Raw genomic sequence first — 14,309 nt, forward strand, 5'->3', positions numbered from 1 at the left:
AAAGCACTAGCCCCCTCATCGCCCCCCACGCAGTCCCGCATCATTGTTCTGGTGTGGCTATTCAGGCCCTGGACCATCACGGGACGGGAACTTGCAGTCTCCTCGAACACGCCGGAAGGCCGTGCTGGGCGGGGAGGCCCGTGTGTCCCACGGCTCCATCCCCAGCAGCAGGCTGCCCCTGCTCAGTAAATATCTGTGGAACACGCGAAATGAGGTGTCCTAGCACGCCTGGTGGGAATGAAGACACAGGCCCAGGTCCATTTGTTTATTGATCCTGGACGGCCCCAGGGGGAGCTCAGACGGGACAGCCTTTGGCATCACGGACCCTCCCGGACGTGTGCAAGAAGCCACGGCTTTGTGGGGAAGCGTGAGCCCCAGGCTCCGAGCTCCCGGCCCTAGCCTTGCACAATCAAGGTAATGGGGCAACAGCCACTTTCCTAAGACGGAGTGAGGCAAGGGGCACCCACCCGGATGCAGAACGGGGTGGGGGACTTCTCTTAAAACTGAGAAGACAGAGGTCCGTCCCCTGGGCCCACTCCCCAGCAGGTCACGGATCATCACCACTCTGGCTGCCTGGAAGGGTTTAACCAGAGTGAATCATGTAGTGACCGGAGTTGGGGCAGCTGGCAAGGGCCGCCTCCCTCTGCATTCCGTCTCCCTGCCTGGGGGAGAGGGACGTGAGCTTTGGCGAGAGCCAGAGCCCATCTCAGAATTGGGTCCCACAGAGGTGAGTCCAGACAGGCAGGGAGAGGGCAATGGGCTGCGGAGAAGAGAAGGTGGGGTGTGCCGTCATTCAAGGGCAAGCTAGGCTTAGAGCCCACCTCTCTGAGACTCCCGTATGAGTAGGAGGCTAGGGCGGGCCCACAGCGGGGTCCTCCAGCCCAGCCCAGCAGCAGGCTAGGGCCACCATGGCAGCCCAGTGCTCTTCCCAAAGACAACCTGCACAGGGCCAAGACCTCCTGAGGCTTCAGCCAGCCCCCTCCCCTGTCTGAACGTCTGGGGTTCCAATCCCAAGGTGGGATGGCCAGAGCGTGACCACAGGGCAGTGTCCAGCCGGAATGGGTATGTGCTGTGTGCCTACGGTTCCTGAGAGCCAGAAGTTCCTTTGCCTAAAAAAAAGGAGGGAGAGAGAGAAAACAACCATTGCTACATCATGCTTCAGACGCCATCCCACGAGCTAGCCAGCCCACTCCAGCCGGCATGATGGGGCAGCTGGGAGGACCCAGGCACCCAGCTTGGGGGAGGCTGTGTGCTCTGCTTTGTTCCCCAAATCTCCAGGAGAGCCAGGTCTCTCCTTCCTCCACAAGACAAAGAACACTAACCACTACAGGACCAAATCACATCTCACCCTGTCATTGCCGGCCCTACAGACGCCCTCACTTCCCCCTACCTCCCCAGGGATGTCAGCGAGCACGTGCTGTCAGCAACCCCATTTTACAGATGACCAGACTGAGGTTAGGGACTGGCCACGGTCCCACTGGGGGCACGTGGGGAGCTGGGATGTGAGCTCCAAAGTGTGGGGAGGAGCCAAGAGGGGCTGGTGGGGCAGAGAGAGGAGGGCCGGCTTGTGAGCACAGCACCTGTGCCAGCAGGAGGCCAAAGGGCCAGAGGGGTGCTGTGCTCGGATCAGACTCACACGGGAAACAGCTGCCCCAACAAACTGCTAGCACACGGAGCCCTAATTTCCCAAAGGTCGGGTTAGGCCACTTTGCTTTTACGTTTCATTCCGGCTACACGCACGTTCCCTACATTAGTAAAGCAACACTTTCCTCCTGAGTGAAAAACCTCTTTGGGTTTCTTTCCGTTCATGAAAACAGGTGCTAACGTATAAGTTCTTGTACAAAAGTGGAGTGGTACAAGGGGACCTTGTGCGGAAGATGCCCTTCACTTGACACCATTCTGCGAAAAGTTTCGCAGGACCACTCTTTTGCAGAGACTGGGAGAAACCCGTAGTGAGTGAGCGCACTGCCCACAAGGGCACACAGCCGAGTCCTTACTGCTTGCCAGGCCCCTGGGCACCATGTCAACGCAGGTGCCTTCACGCCGGCCTGTGAAGGGGGCTCTGTGAGCCTAGCCACTGTGCAGAGGAGGGGGACCGCTCAGAGAGGCTGAGCAGCAAGATTGTGGCCACACAGTCCTAACCCTCAGCCTCCGCCCAGCCCTGCCTGCCCCCTCAGAAAACTCCATCACATCCCCTGTCAGATGCCCCTTTTTGGGGCACATGTGATCCATCAGGACACCTGCCCCCTTGGCCTTGCCCTGCAGCCACCCTCTGGGGTGGCCATGGGCAGCTCCTGGGCCGTATGCTTTGGGGCCCCCATGAGCTGTCACTGTCAGTGGGTGAGAAGAGTGTGCCCCCCACCCCTGGGCTTCCAAAATGTCAATAGGCCTGTGTACAGCGGCCAGAAGGTGAGCTCACCTTTCGGGATGAACTTCAGCGAGCTGCTAAATATTCAGAAGCGGGACTGCCCCGGCTTGGGGCCATCATTCAGGAACTCATGGCCTAGCCCGTTCCCACACCTGCCACAGGACACCTGGAAAGGCCACAAAACAGCTACACAATGGCCCCTCCTGCCACCCACAGACGGCGTCCTCCCCACACCCATGTCCCAAAGTAACTGCAGGTGGGAGCAGTCAGCCTCCATCCTGGAGCCTACGCAGGAAAGCTGTCCTGACTCCCTGTTTCCACCAGGACCCGAGGCTCTCCCAGAATTCTGGGGGTGCAGCTCGCCTGGCTAAAGCCGGAGGCCTGGAGTAGACAGACTCTGAGCCCCTAGAGCTGTGGGGGGAGCACAAAGAAGGAAGGAATGACCAGCCCTCAGGCTCTCCCTGGCTCGGACCCCCACCACCGCCCCGCTGCTGTCCTCACCTTTAGGGCGTCAGGAGACTTGCGCTCTGGACGCTTGGCCACGCTATCGGTGTGAATGGTCTCAGTGAAGGCAGGCCATGGGGATGAGTGCGCGTACTTCGAGCGGCTGGAGAAGAGCTCGTAGCCACACTTGGCACACACATAGACACCTGGGGGCAGAAGGAAAGGCCAAGGCACACACGTTGGCTCCAGTGTCTTTGGGGTGAGCTGCCAAATCCTCAGGCCTAGGAGAACAGAGCACTGTGCCCGTCTGCAGGGTGGCCTGCACATCCTCCCCGTGACCCCACCTGCCCCCTACCCGGGCCTGGCTCTGTGGGGACACACCACGGAGCTCATATCCAGTGCTCCTTAGCATGTGCCAAGCCCGGGAGAGCCGCTTTTCACTCAGCTCATTGGCTCTCATCAGCGGTGTGTGTGTGATGTACACCTTCCCACTTTAGTCTCGCTGTTTTTGCTTAAGTGGGCAGGAGCCCATGTCCACTGCAGGACTTGAACTCATGACCCGGAGATCAAGAGTCACGCGCTCTACCGGCTGAGCCAGCCAGGCGCCCCTTTTCCAGTTTTGTTTTGTTTTTTAAATATTTATTTATTTGTTTGTTTGTCAGATAGAGAGAGCGACGAGCAGAGGGAGAGGGAGAAGCAGGCTTCCCACGGAGCAAACCGGCTCTTTGCTCCGTGGGAAACCTGCCAGACTCAATCTCAGGACCCTGGGATCACTACCCGAGCCGAAGGCAGACGCCTAACCCCCTAAGTCCCCCTACAGGAGTGCCCAGCACCCGCAGCCCCGCCTGAGGACAGCCCTTCCCAGAGTCCGTCAACCACTCAGCCTTTGCCAGCAAGTGGAGAAGGAAGTGAGGAGGGCTGGGGAGCCGCTGTGGAAGGAAGCTTTCGCTCCGCAGAGCGGCCTGAGGACAGCTGCGGTCCCACAGCCAGAAGGCCCCAGGGGAGGTCTTTGCCCAGAGAGCCCTAGGTCACAGCTGACGTCCACAGATGCCCAGTGTCGCAGCCCAGCCCCCTAGAGGGCTGACACCCAACAGATCCTGCCCCAGGGAGAGCACCGCCTAGCCTTGGCTGTGGGCATGTTTTTACCAAATTAGTCCATTACCAGCCGCACAACCCAGAAGGGTACACGCCAGGGCCTCTCAAAGCCTGGGGCCAGGGCTGAGGGTCCCCCAAGCTCCAAACCACTCCCACCTCTACTCCCCCACCTCCACTCAGGCTGTCAGGTTAAACTTCACTGGCCCTGGCGGCCTGGCGGCTGTCCCGGTTGCCCAACCCCAGGGCCCTGGGCGGACTGGGGAAGCACCCAGGTGCGCGTTCCGAAGGGAACGCTCTGTGCTTCCGAGGGGTACCTGGGGTCCCAGCAACAGGGGAGAGGGAAAGGCAGCGGCATCATCAGGGGGCGCCCTAGGACAAGAGCCTCCGTCGCATCCCCCTGAAGTCCTGCTCCTAATCTGGATTCCCCTCCCCCCCCCCGCCGCCACCGGCGTCACCCCTTGCGAGCACCCTGACCCCGCGGGTTCCTCCCGGAAACCGCCTCGTTCAAGCACGACGCCCGGCCAGCGACCCCGCTCCCCAGGTCACCCCTCCCCTCAGGTACCCCCACCTTCCAGGCTCCAGGCCCCTCCGTCCTCCCGCAACCCCTCGCCGCCCCTCCCCCGGTGAACTCTGCCCTTCCGGGATCCCGGGGCTCCACCGCCTCTCTATGCGCGCTCCCGCCCGCTGTCCTCCCGGGAGGTCACAGCTCATACCCGGTTCAAAGTGATTCTGGAAAATCTCGCCCCCAGAGAAGCTGCAGAAAGACATGGCGCCAGCGGGACAGCGCAGCGTCCGCCCCCGGACGGACCCGAGGCCCCCGGCCCGCGACAGCCAAGCCTGAGCCCGGGTCCCGCCCCTCCGGCCGAGGACCAATCACTGCCCGGAGCCTGCCGGGCTCCCCGAGGCCCCGCCCCAAGAGGACCAATCACGATCAGAGACGCCCAGACTCGGCGCAGGCCCCGCCCCGAGGCCCCGCCCCCGTGATCTCGCGGCCAGGGCTCCGGTGCGGCGCCCCAGACACTGCCGCTCCGCCCGAGCGCCAGGGGGCGCCGCTGAGCTGCGCCGGGCCGGGGCGAGGCCAGGCTGCAACCCGCCTGCCCTGGGTCAGGTCCCGGGCCACCTGCGGGCCACCCGCCTTCCCGCGCTCCCCACTCTGAGACACGCGGGCAAAGTCGCCTCCGCACTTTATTAGACAGCGGGGACAGGCGGGGGTGGCGCCGCGCTGCCTTCGGGCTCCCTCCGTCGCAAGCCGCCTACAGGTCCCTCGAGGTCTCTGGCTTTTCCTTCTCCAGATGCTTCTTCTGGGGACCCTGGTTGGGGGTTGGGGGAGACGGAGGGGCGCTAGCGACCGAGGTCTAGCCGGCGCCACTGACCCCGGCCGGGATTCCAGGGCTGCGGCTTTGTTGCCTGCGCGAATTGTGCGCGGGGCGGAGCTTCTGCGGGCCCGAGTGGGGATGAGCGCAGGGGCGCCCCCGACCCTCATCTGCTCCAGCTAACCCCACTCTGGCGCAGGAGGGCTGTGGGGCTGAGCCCCGGAGGACAAGGGGTGAGTGGGCTCACCATGAAGACCCTCTTCTCTTGGGCGGTCTGGAAGCGGCCGTGGCCAAACTTGGAGGTGGTGTCGATGAACTTGAGTTCGATGTTCTCCAGGGCTCGGCGGCTGTGGTGCACCAGCAGGGACTGGGGGTCAGTGGGAGACGAGAGCCAGATGTAAGGTCCTCGCCCACCGCCTCCCACCACCCCCAGTCCATACCTGGAAGGACTCACTCACCCAGCTCCTGCCAGAACCCCTCCTTTTTGCTCTTCCCATCCACACCCTCCTCTGAGCAAGGTGCAGGACAGGGAGGCCAGCCCCCAGAACCTTCCCAGGGCCCATAGGGCTCCTGCTCCCCAGCCCACCACAGAGGCACTGACCTTCCTCAGCGTGATGACCCGCTTCTTGGTGCCAGCAATGCAACCCTTCAGCATGACGAAGTCGTTGTTGACCTCCCCATAGTGCGGGAAGCCGCCCTGTGGGAAGCTGAGTCAGCCAGGATCCAGGCCCCGCAAGGGGCCGCCGGGTTAGGGGCAGCTGCAAGCCTGGCCCCAGGGCAGCACCCTGGGTCACTCACCAGGGCAGCATCTGAGCCCTATTCTGAGTCCTTCCTTAGCTCAGTTCACAACCTACATTTTAGTGAGGGAGAAACCGAGACTCCGGGACGTGGAGTCCCTTGTTCCGGGCCCTGGAGCTGCTCCACGCTGCAGGTGGGACTGGAACCCAGGTGGCCTGAGTGCAAGGCCACAGCTGCAGCTGCTGCCCTCCACACCCCCTGACAGCAGTGGGACAGGAAGCTGTCTGCAGGGGAGGCTCAGAGGACATGGGAGCAGCACGGGCTTGTGTTGCCAAGCCACCACTCTCTGGGCCCTGAGCTCCCCGGGGCAGGCCGGTATGCCACGTGCCTGCCCCTGCATGCGTGCCCCACCCACTCACCAGTGGTGTAATGGACTTGTCCGTCACGTCGTAGCTGGTGGACGCATTGTTCCTGACCACCTTCCCATCCTCCTTGTGCAGCCCCCGGCCAATACGGTAGATCTGCCAGGAGAAGAACAGGGCATGTGGTGGGCCACAGGGGGCCTCCGGAGCCAGTGGGATGTCAGTCCCCACCAGCATGTGTGCTTAGATCCAGGCACTGGAGGGGCATTTCAGAGCCTTCGGGGGGCCATGCGGTGTCTGCATCACGCACCCCACCCCCTGGGGTCTGGTCATGAGTGTCCCTCCACCACCAGGACTGGGGACACACCTTCTTGTTGAGCTCTGTGCGGTGGTGGTAGCCTTTCTGCCCGGCCCGAGCAATGGAGCAGCCCACACGGGCAGGGTGCCAGGCGCCGATGCAGGCCACCTTGCGCAGCCCCTTGTGGGTCTTCCGCGGCAGTTTTTTGGTGTGCCAACGGCTCGTGACCCCTGCAGGAGGTGCAGGAAGGACGTGGGGGGCGGCTAGTGGCTGAGAGGCCAGCCCAGCCCCCACGCCCTCCAGGGGCCTTCCCAAAGCCACCATCCCCACCCAGACCCACCTTTGACACCACGGCCCTTGGTGACAGCAATGACATCAATGACCTCACTCTGGCTGAACACACTGTGCACTGGGACCTGCTTCTCTAGCCGGGCCTGGGCCCAGGCCACCTTCTCAGCCACTGTGCCGCCATTCAGCTGGATCTCCATGATGTGGGCCTTCTTCTGCCGGAAAGGCAGCAGCTTCATCTGCGGGACATGGCACAGCCAGTCAGCTCCCGGAGGCTCAGAGCCCCCATCTGCAGACATGGCATGACTGGCTAGTGACTCCCAGCAGGCTTTCATGCATGCATTCCCTCAATGGATGTTCCAGAGCTCGGGTCTGTCTCTACGTTATGTTCTGTGCTAGGCACTGGAGGGACACAGCACAGAATGAGGCAGGCAAGGTCCTGGACCTCAGGGAGCCACTATTTAGTTGGGAGACAGAAATCGAGTAAATTCGTGGACAGGGCAGAGCATTCTAATGGAACCGTGGGGGCAGAGGGGACAGTCCTTACACACAGGGCAGTCAGAGAGGACCCCGCTGATGTGACACCAATAAGAAGAAAGAGCCACTAAGTGAAGATCTGAAACTTTGGGGAGCATGGGAAACCGCATTTGCAAAGGCCCTGTGGCAGGGAGTTAGAGGGATGGAGAGGAGACCAGTGTGTCTGGACCATGACGAGGAGAAACGTGGTGCGGGATGAACTCAGAGGTGAGCAGGGGCCTGCCTGTGCAGGTCTTGTGGGGAGAAACTTGGGCTTCATTCTAGCTGCAGGGTGTGACTCAGGGTGGTTGGTATGTTTATGTATCTCTGGCTGCTGCTGTGTGATGCACCGGCTGAGGGGACACATGGGAGGAAGCAGGGACACCGGCCATGGCCTAGTGTTCAGCAAGCACTTATGGAGTGCCTACTGCATACAAGGTGCAGCCCTGAGGAGGCAGCTAGGTTACTGCCCCCGTGAAGCTCTAGTCCCTCAAGGGAAACGGACATGACCATGACCTGGTTACCGTATAACCAGGAACTGCAGGGGGGAGCGGGGTGCTGCTCCAGGCCTAGGCTAGCCTTCCCTGAGGACAAGACGCCAAGGCGGTGTTCCAGAATAAGCCAGACGTGTTAGTAATTCATCAGCACAAATCAAGCCAGACCCCATGTATGAATGTTGTCTCACATACACACTTGGGCCAGGACCCAAACTGAGGTGGCTGGCCCTCGGGCCAGGACGTTTGGCAGGAGATCCGGGCCTCTCAGGGCATGGGAGGGCCCTGGTTGAGCCTGCCCTCAGAGCACGCTGACCCCCAGCATGCCAGCCCTGGGGCGGCAGCCAGCCAGCGCGGCCGGTCACCCAGCCCTCTGGGCCCATGCCCCAGGCTTGTGGTATTTTTAGGCTGACATTTGCCAGGGTTCCTGGAAGCTGGGATGGAGGAGAGCGGGGGAGGGTGGGTCCAGGGCATGGCAAGGCTGCCGGGCGGACCTGAGTGTGGACAATGACACGGATGACCTTGCAGTACTTCTTCATGGCGGCAAAGTCCTTCTGCAGCTGCTTCTTGCCATCGGCGTCCCGCCACCTCTTGCAGGCCTTGGTGAAGGCTTTCTGCTTGCTCTTGTGCCTGCGCCACAAGCAGGAGGCATTTAAGGGGACAGCCAGGGGCACCTCACTAGGCCCGTCTGGGCCCCACATGCCCACAGCCCACCGCGTGGGGCTCTTAGAACAGTGCATGCCCCCTCCTCTCTCCTTCCTTTCCCAGGGAGGCCACTGCTGGCCCCGCCCCTGCGGTCTCTGGGCTGTGGACACGGGGAGCACTCCTATTCCCCGATGCTATCCCAGGCTGATGGTGTCTGAGATGGAGGGGCACAATCTAAGAGGCTCTAAGAGGTCAGCCGCCTCGCCTATGGTCATCCAGCCCGCCCTGGCTCAGGGCCCCAAACCTGTCACCTCCCCCAGAGGGCCAGGACAGGGGCCCCTCCAACTCTGTAAGGACGGGGGCATCTGTGAGGTTCCTTGGGCAGATGGGCCTTCCCTTTCAGGACTTAGTGCAAGGAAGATCTGAGGCCCCAGAGTGCCTTTCTTTCTGATGAGAAGAGCTTGTCCGAAGCTCCTTCCCTTTCTCACCCTGGCTGCTAGGAAGCTCTGAGCCAACTCTGACAGTCCATCAAATTAGTCCCTTAATGTAATCCTAAATCAGAACCCTTGCTTCCTCTCTTTCTCTATCCCAATTTCTACTCCAGTCCCCCTGCACGTGTCTCTTGTTGAAGCGAAGGCAATCCCCCATAAACATGCATTCCTGCAGACACCGCTCGCTCCTGCCTGCCCACACCCACTGTTCCAGCACCGTGCTGGGGCTGGAGGGATGGCCAGACCACACAGCCTCCACCCGAGGGCGGCCCTCACCAGTCCTTGTAGAAACGGCGACGGCACTCGTCACTAAGGTGCTCTGCAAAGATGGTCTTGAAGCTCCGAAGGCCTCGAGGGGTAGCTATGTAGCCGACCACACCTACCACCACCAGAGGCGGCGTCTCCACGATGGTCACTGCCTCCACTTCCTCCCGCTTGGAAATTTCTAGAAGAGACCCAGAGGCAGGAGCATGGAGGAAGGCGTCCGGGGCCCATGGGAAAAAGCCAACTACAGCCCGTCCTGCCCGAGGGACGATGGAGCACCATGGAGCACCACGGCCTCAGGGCTCCCAATGACCTCCCGCGGCCAGCCTCCCCAGCCCTGGCCCTTCCCTCTCTGCCCCGCCCAGGGCATGGAGCAGGTGCTGGTCAGGGCCCTTCCGGTGGTCTACGCTCTGCCTCTGAGATCTCCGACAAGGCCTGACCTGCTCCTTGCCTCAGTTTCCCCACCAGATCATCTGGAAATGGGCTAGGAGAGCCCACAGCCAGGGCAGCGTCCCCCAAAGGGTAGGGCCCAGGATTCCCTCAGTGGAACTCACACAAACAATTTTAATTTTAATAGTTATGAGTGTATGTCGATGAGTTCTAGAAAAACACATATAATTTGTCCCAAACCAATGATTTTGTAGATGTTATTACCGAGACTAATACAAAGCAGAAGTGTACGTTTCCGGTGTATATTAGGAACGGGCCGTCTGGGTGGCTCAGTCGGTGGAGCGTCTGACTCTGGGTCTCGGCTCAGGTCATGACCTCAGGGTCGTGAGATCCTGAGCCCCATGAGGCTGGGGACTCAGCTCTCGATTCTTCCCACCTCCCTCTCCCCTTCTCCCTCCCCACCACTCACACGTGCTCTCTCTCAAGAAAATAAATAAATCCTCAAAAATAAATACATAAATTGGGGCGCCTGGGTGGCTCAGTGGGTTGAGCCTCTGCCTTCAGCTCGGGTCATGATCCCAGGGTCCTGGGATCGAGCCCAGCATCGGGCTCTCTGTTCAGCGGGGAGCCTGCTTCCTCCTCTCTGCCTGCCTCTCTGCCTACTTGTGATCTCTGTCAAATAAGTAAAATCTTAACAAAGATAAATAAATACATAAAAATTAAAAACAGATGAGGGGAGATGAAGAACAGGACGGTTGCCAAGAGGCCGGACAGTGCTGGCTGGCTGTAGAAAGGCGACAGGAAGGACCCGTGTGGGATGAAATGTTGCGCGGTGGCGCATTCACACGGGGCCGAACCGCGCGGCACTGCGCACGCGTGCGTCCACCCGCCCCAGCTTGGGAAACCTGACCAGGATGGGCAGGTCGTATCCATGTCGAAACCGGTTGTGACCCTATTACCATAGTTTTCTAAGGTATTTCCATCAGGAAACTGGGCGAAGGGTGCGTGGGAGCTCTCTGTCTCCGTCCTTAGAGCCACACGTGAACCCACCCTGATGGGAAGACAAAAAGTAGACAGGGCACCTGTCTTTGAATCGTAGCCCCTCCCCTTACCAACCGGGCAACCGGCAAGTTTCCTAGCCACTCGATCTCCTCATCTGTAAACTGGGGGCAAGGACAGTGGTCAGGGCTCAGTGACAGTGCCCTGACCGCGGCTCCCTCGGGCAGGACCTTGCCCTTTCTGGGGCTGCTTCCCCTCCTGGACCCCAGCTCCGGCCCCCAGCCTCCAGAAGTCTCTCCAGATCCCCTGGCAGGCGTGGCAAGAGGCCCCACACCCTCCCCATGGGTCCCCCTGCGGCCACTCACTGAGCCCGGGCCTGTGCACCTCTCGGACGGTGTGCGTCATGCCCGCCTTGTAGCCCAGGAAAGCCGTGAGGTGCACCGGCCGGCTGGGGTCGTCCCGGGGCCAAGTCTTCACCTTGCCCCGGTGCCGGTGGCTCCTCTTGTGGGGCAGGAAGCCCAGGTGTCCATGCCGAGGGGCGGAGAACTTCCGGTGGGACTGATGGCAGGAGGGGAGGGAGGTCAGAGCTGGGGTGTCTCTGGTGGGGGGACTGATTGGGACCAGAGCCCAGACCCAGGGAAGTGAGTCAGGGACCCCAGACTGGGCCCCAGTGGTCTTCGGAGCCTCCCTCTATCCACAGGAAAAGACGGAAGGTTGCCTCAGGGCCAGTGTCTTAGGGACAGAGCTGTGACCAAGCTCTCCTCACCCACAAGCATCCTGCTTCAGTGGGCTCAGCCTGCTGCGCCCAGCAAGGACAGGCCCACACCCTGGCTGAGGGCTAAAGAGACAGGGGGCCACTGCCATCTGTCCATTTCCTGCCCATTCTAGGCCTGGCAGCCTGAGCTCTGGCCCCCCTGTGGTCCCTTCAGTCACCTACACCCCCACCGGCCCCAGGCCCATCCCTGCTGGGAGAGACTCCAGAAGCCCACCCGCCCCTCCCAGGAAGCCGGCTCTTGCCCCCCAGCCCACTGACCATGGCTGTGGGTCCCTGTAGCTCAGGAAGGGAAGGGGCCTCCCGACAGGTGCCGGAGGCCAAGTGGCAGGGCCGAGTGGCAGGCCAGCTCCCAGATTTAGCCCCTGGCAGGGGAGCTTGGTCATGTCCTGTGGCGGACATGGGCTCCGGTGCCAGGAGCAGGCCTGGCCTGGCCTGGGGCCGGGCGCAAGGGGGCATCAGATGGGCAGCCCGGGGTGGGGATACCTGGGGCCAGGCGTGTCACTCTTGTCCTTGGGATCCTGGGACTGGTTCACGCCCACTTTGTTTTCTGCCTTGTGCTACCCTCCCAGGACAGGAACACCTTGGCCTGCTAAGCAGTCAAGGAACCCCAGCGGGGGAGGGGCCTTCTTCCAGGGTTGCTGCAACAAGGATCTGGCCTGGTCGGCAGGCAGTGAGGCGGAGGGAACTCCTGTCCTGTCCTGGGGGCCGTGAGCCAGGGCTGCACAAACTGGGGTGGGGGGTGGGGGCACTGCGGGCAGGGGCGCTAACGGCTGTGATCCTAGAACAAGGAGTCTATATGGTTCTGAAGTTCTGAACCTGGAGAATCAGTTGTATAGACCTAAAATGTCTCTGAGGGCTTGTGAGGCGCTGATGCTAAGATCTATGTGACTCATGTGACTCAAAGGTTAGGGCTCTTGTTACTCTCAAAGCTGCTTTTATTACTTGGGGCCGAACCCCACAGGAATAAAATCCCTGGCCAGGGGCAACCCTCTGCCTCCGGAGTGGCCCAGGGGGGCAGAGGCTGTCTGAGGGGAGGAAGCCCAGGAGGGCTGCCCGCAGACTCAGGGCAAAGGGAGGGCCGCACATGTGGGACCCCGGGCGCACCAGTGGGACTGCCTCCCGGGCTCAAACGCCAAGAACTGGAGGGCGGGGCACAGAGCCACAAGCTGCTTGGGTTCCTCCCTCTCAGCCCCTTCTGCTACATGATCTCCAAGTCCCTCTGCTGCCTGGTACGGGGGAAAGCTGCCAGACCAGCACTTTCCCTGAGCACAGGTCTCTGCTTTCCCCTGTTCTCTGTGGCGGCGGGTCTGGCCCAGATCTGTTGAGTTCCCTTGTTCAGTTCAATGTTGTAGGCCAATCAGTGTTAAGATTCTTTTGATCAGGGGCATCTGGGTGACTCATTGGGTGAAGCATTGGCCTTCAGGTCCAGTCGTGACCTTGGGGTCCTGGGATCGAGCTCCACCTTGGCATCCCCAGTCAGCGGGGAGCCTGCTTCTCCCTCTCCCCTCCCGCCCCCGTCCACTCCCATACTCTCTCTCAAATCAGTAAGTAAATAAATAATCTTTTATAAAAGCTTCTTTTGGGGTGCCTGGGTGGCTCGGCGGGTTGAAGCCTCTGCCTTAGGCTGGGGTCGTGGTCCAGGGGTCCTGAGATAGAGCCCCGCATCAGGCTCTCTGCTCGGCGGCAAGCCTGCTTCCCCCTCCCCCCGCCCTCTCTCTCTGCTGCCTCTCTGCCTACTTGTGATCTCTGTCAAATTAAAAAAAAAAAAGAAAAGAAAAGAAAAGAAAAAGAAAAAGGTTCTTTTAGTTGGATAGCATGTGTTTCTAAGAGTTCATGATTTCAGGAGTTGACATTTCTACAATCACTGATTCCCTACATCCACAGTGTTGATGACTCTGTGGCCCTGGCCCCAGCTTCTAGGCAGGAAGTGACCAGCACCCTCCCCGGTACTGGTCAGGGGCCCTGCCAAGCATGGAGATCACCCAGGGCGGTCAGCAGGGCCCTGGTCAGTGGAGCTGCACCAGGAAGAACACCAGTGCCCAGGGCCAGGGCAGAACCACGGAGCCGGACCAGAGCACTCTGCTCCCAGGAGCCCCCAGGGCAAGCCCTGCCTCATGCTCTGCCCCAGACAGGACCCCTAAGCTCACTTGCATTAGCCGGTCCATGAGAGGCCTTGGAAGACACAGTGGGGCCCAGAGAGGGCTGCAGGGAAGGGGCAATTCCGGGAAGGCTTCCTGAAAGAGTGGGCCGTTTGGTAGTGTGTGTTATTTGTTGATGCTGTGTTACTTGCTTGTTCCAGCGACCTGTGCCTGTGCTGGAACAGAGCCCAGCTCTGTGTCCCCCTTGTTCCCGGCTGCACTTGCCACGTGCACCGACGAAACGGAATGAACGGTTTATTTATTCCTGTGTCTGTGTTGTCTTAGAACATAACCAGGAAAAAAAAAAAAAAGAAAGAAAGGAAGAAAACAAAACAAAAGAATGCAAGCAGGGACCTCTGCTTCCTTCATTAGAGTATCCCAAGGGCCTAGAGCAGCGCCCAGCCCAGAGGACGGGAGATGGAGGCAGAGCGGGGCGGAAGCGTGCTCAGGGCTGCCGCAGCCCGCCATTGGGCGGGCCGATAAAACTACAAGTCCCATGGCGCTTCGCGAGCGGCGGTCGCCCTGCTCAGGCGCAGCCGCCTTGGGGCAGCCTCAGCAGCGGGCGAACTACAAGTTCCATGGGGCCTCGCGAGCACCGCCCCCGACCTTGCGCACCGCCCTAGGGCGTCCTCTGCGGCGGGCGAACTACAAGTTCCATGGAACCTCGCGAGAACCAAGCCCCAAACCCTTC

The 14,309-nt window shown here is 60.9% G+C and overlaps 1 protein-coding gene across 6 annotated transcripts; it reads right to left on the reverse strand.

The window, feature by feature from the left end:
• Positions 1-252: 252 nt before the first annotated feature.
• LOC125090739 (60S ribosomal protein L3-like) lies at positions 253-11,979 on the reverse strand. Of its 6 annotated transcripts, none has more exons than XM_047713694.1 (12): positions 11,964-11,979; positions 11,071-11,263; positions 9,329-9,497; positions 8,411-8,546; positions 6,959-7,145; positions 6,688-6,848; positions 6,378-6,479; positions 5,822-5,917; positions 5,468-5,567; positions 2,870-3,018; positions 2,420-2,534; positions 253-1,109 (listed from the first exon to the last, which is right to left on the reverse strand). In XM_047713694.1, exons 2-12 carry the CDS (start codon positions 11,108-11,110, stop codon positions 1,078-1,080), a joined length of 1,287 nt encoding a protein of 428 aa, XP_047569650.1. In that variant the 5' UTR covers positions 11,111-11,263; positions 11,964-11,979; the 3' UTR covers positions 253-1,077. The 6 variants fall into 6 exon arrangements, 5 of the variants coding, with proteins under 5 accessions (XP_047569650.1, XP_047569646.1, XP_047569651.1 ...); XM_047713690.1 differs by lacking the exon at positions 11,964-11,979 and adding an exon at positions 11,739-11,955; XM_047713691.1 differs by lacking the exons at positions 253-1,109; positions 11,964-11,979 and adding an exon at positions 11,739-11,955 and having other exon boundaries at positions 2,425-2,534; positions 5,468-5,587.
• Between the last annotated feature and the right edge of the window lie 2,330 nt (positions 11,980-14,309).

Source organism: Lutra lutra, chromosome 18 (genome assembly GCF_902655055.1).
Source record: "Lutra lutra chromosome 18, mLutLut1.2, whole genome shotgun sequence".
In the NCBI taxonomy this organism is placed as follows: domain Eukaryota; kingdom Metazoa; phylum Chordata; class Mammalia; order Carnivora; family Mustelidae; genus Lutra; species Lutra lutra.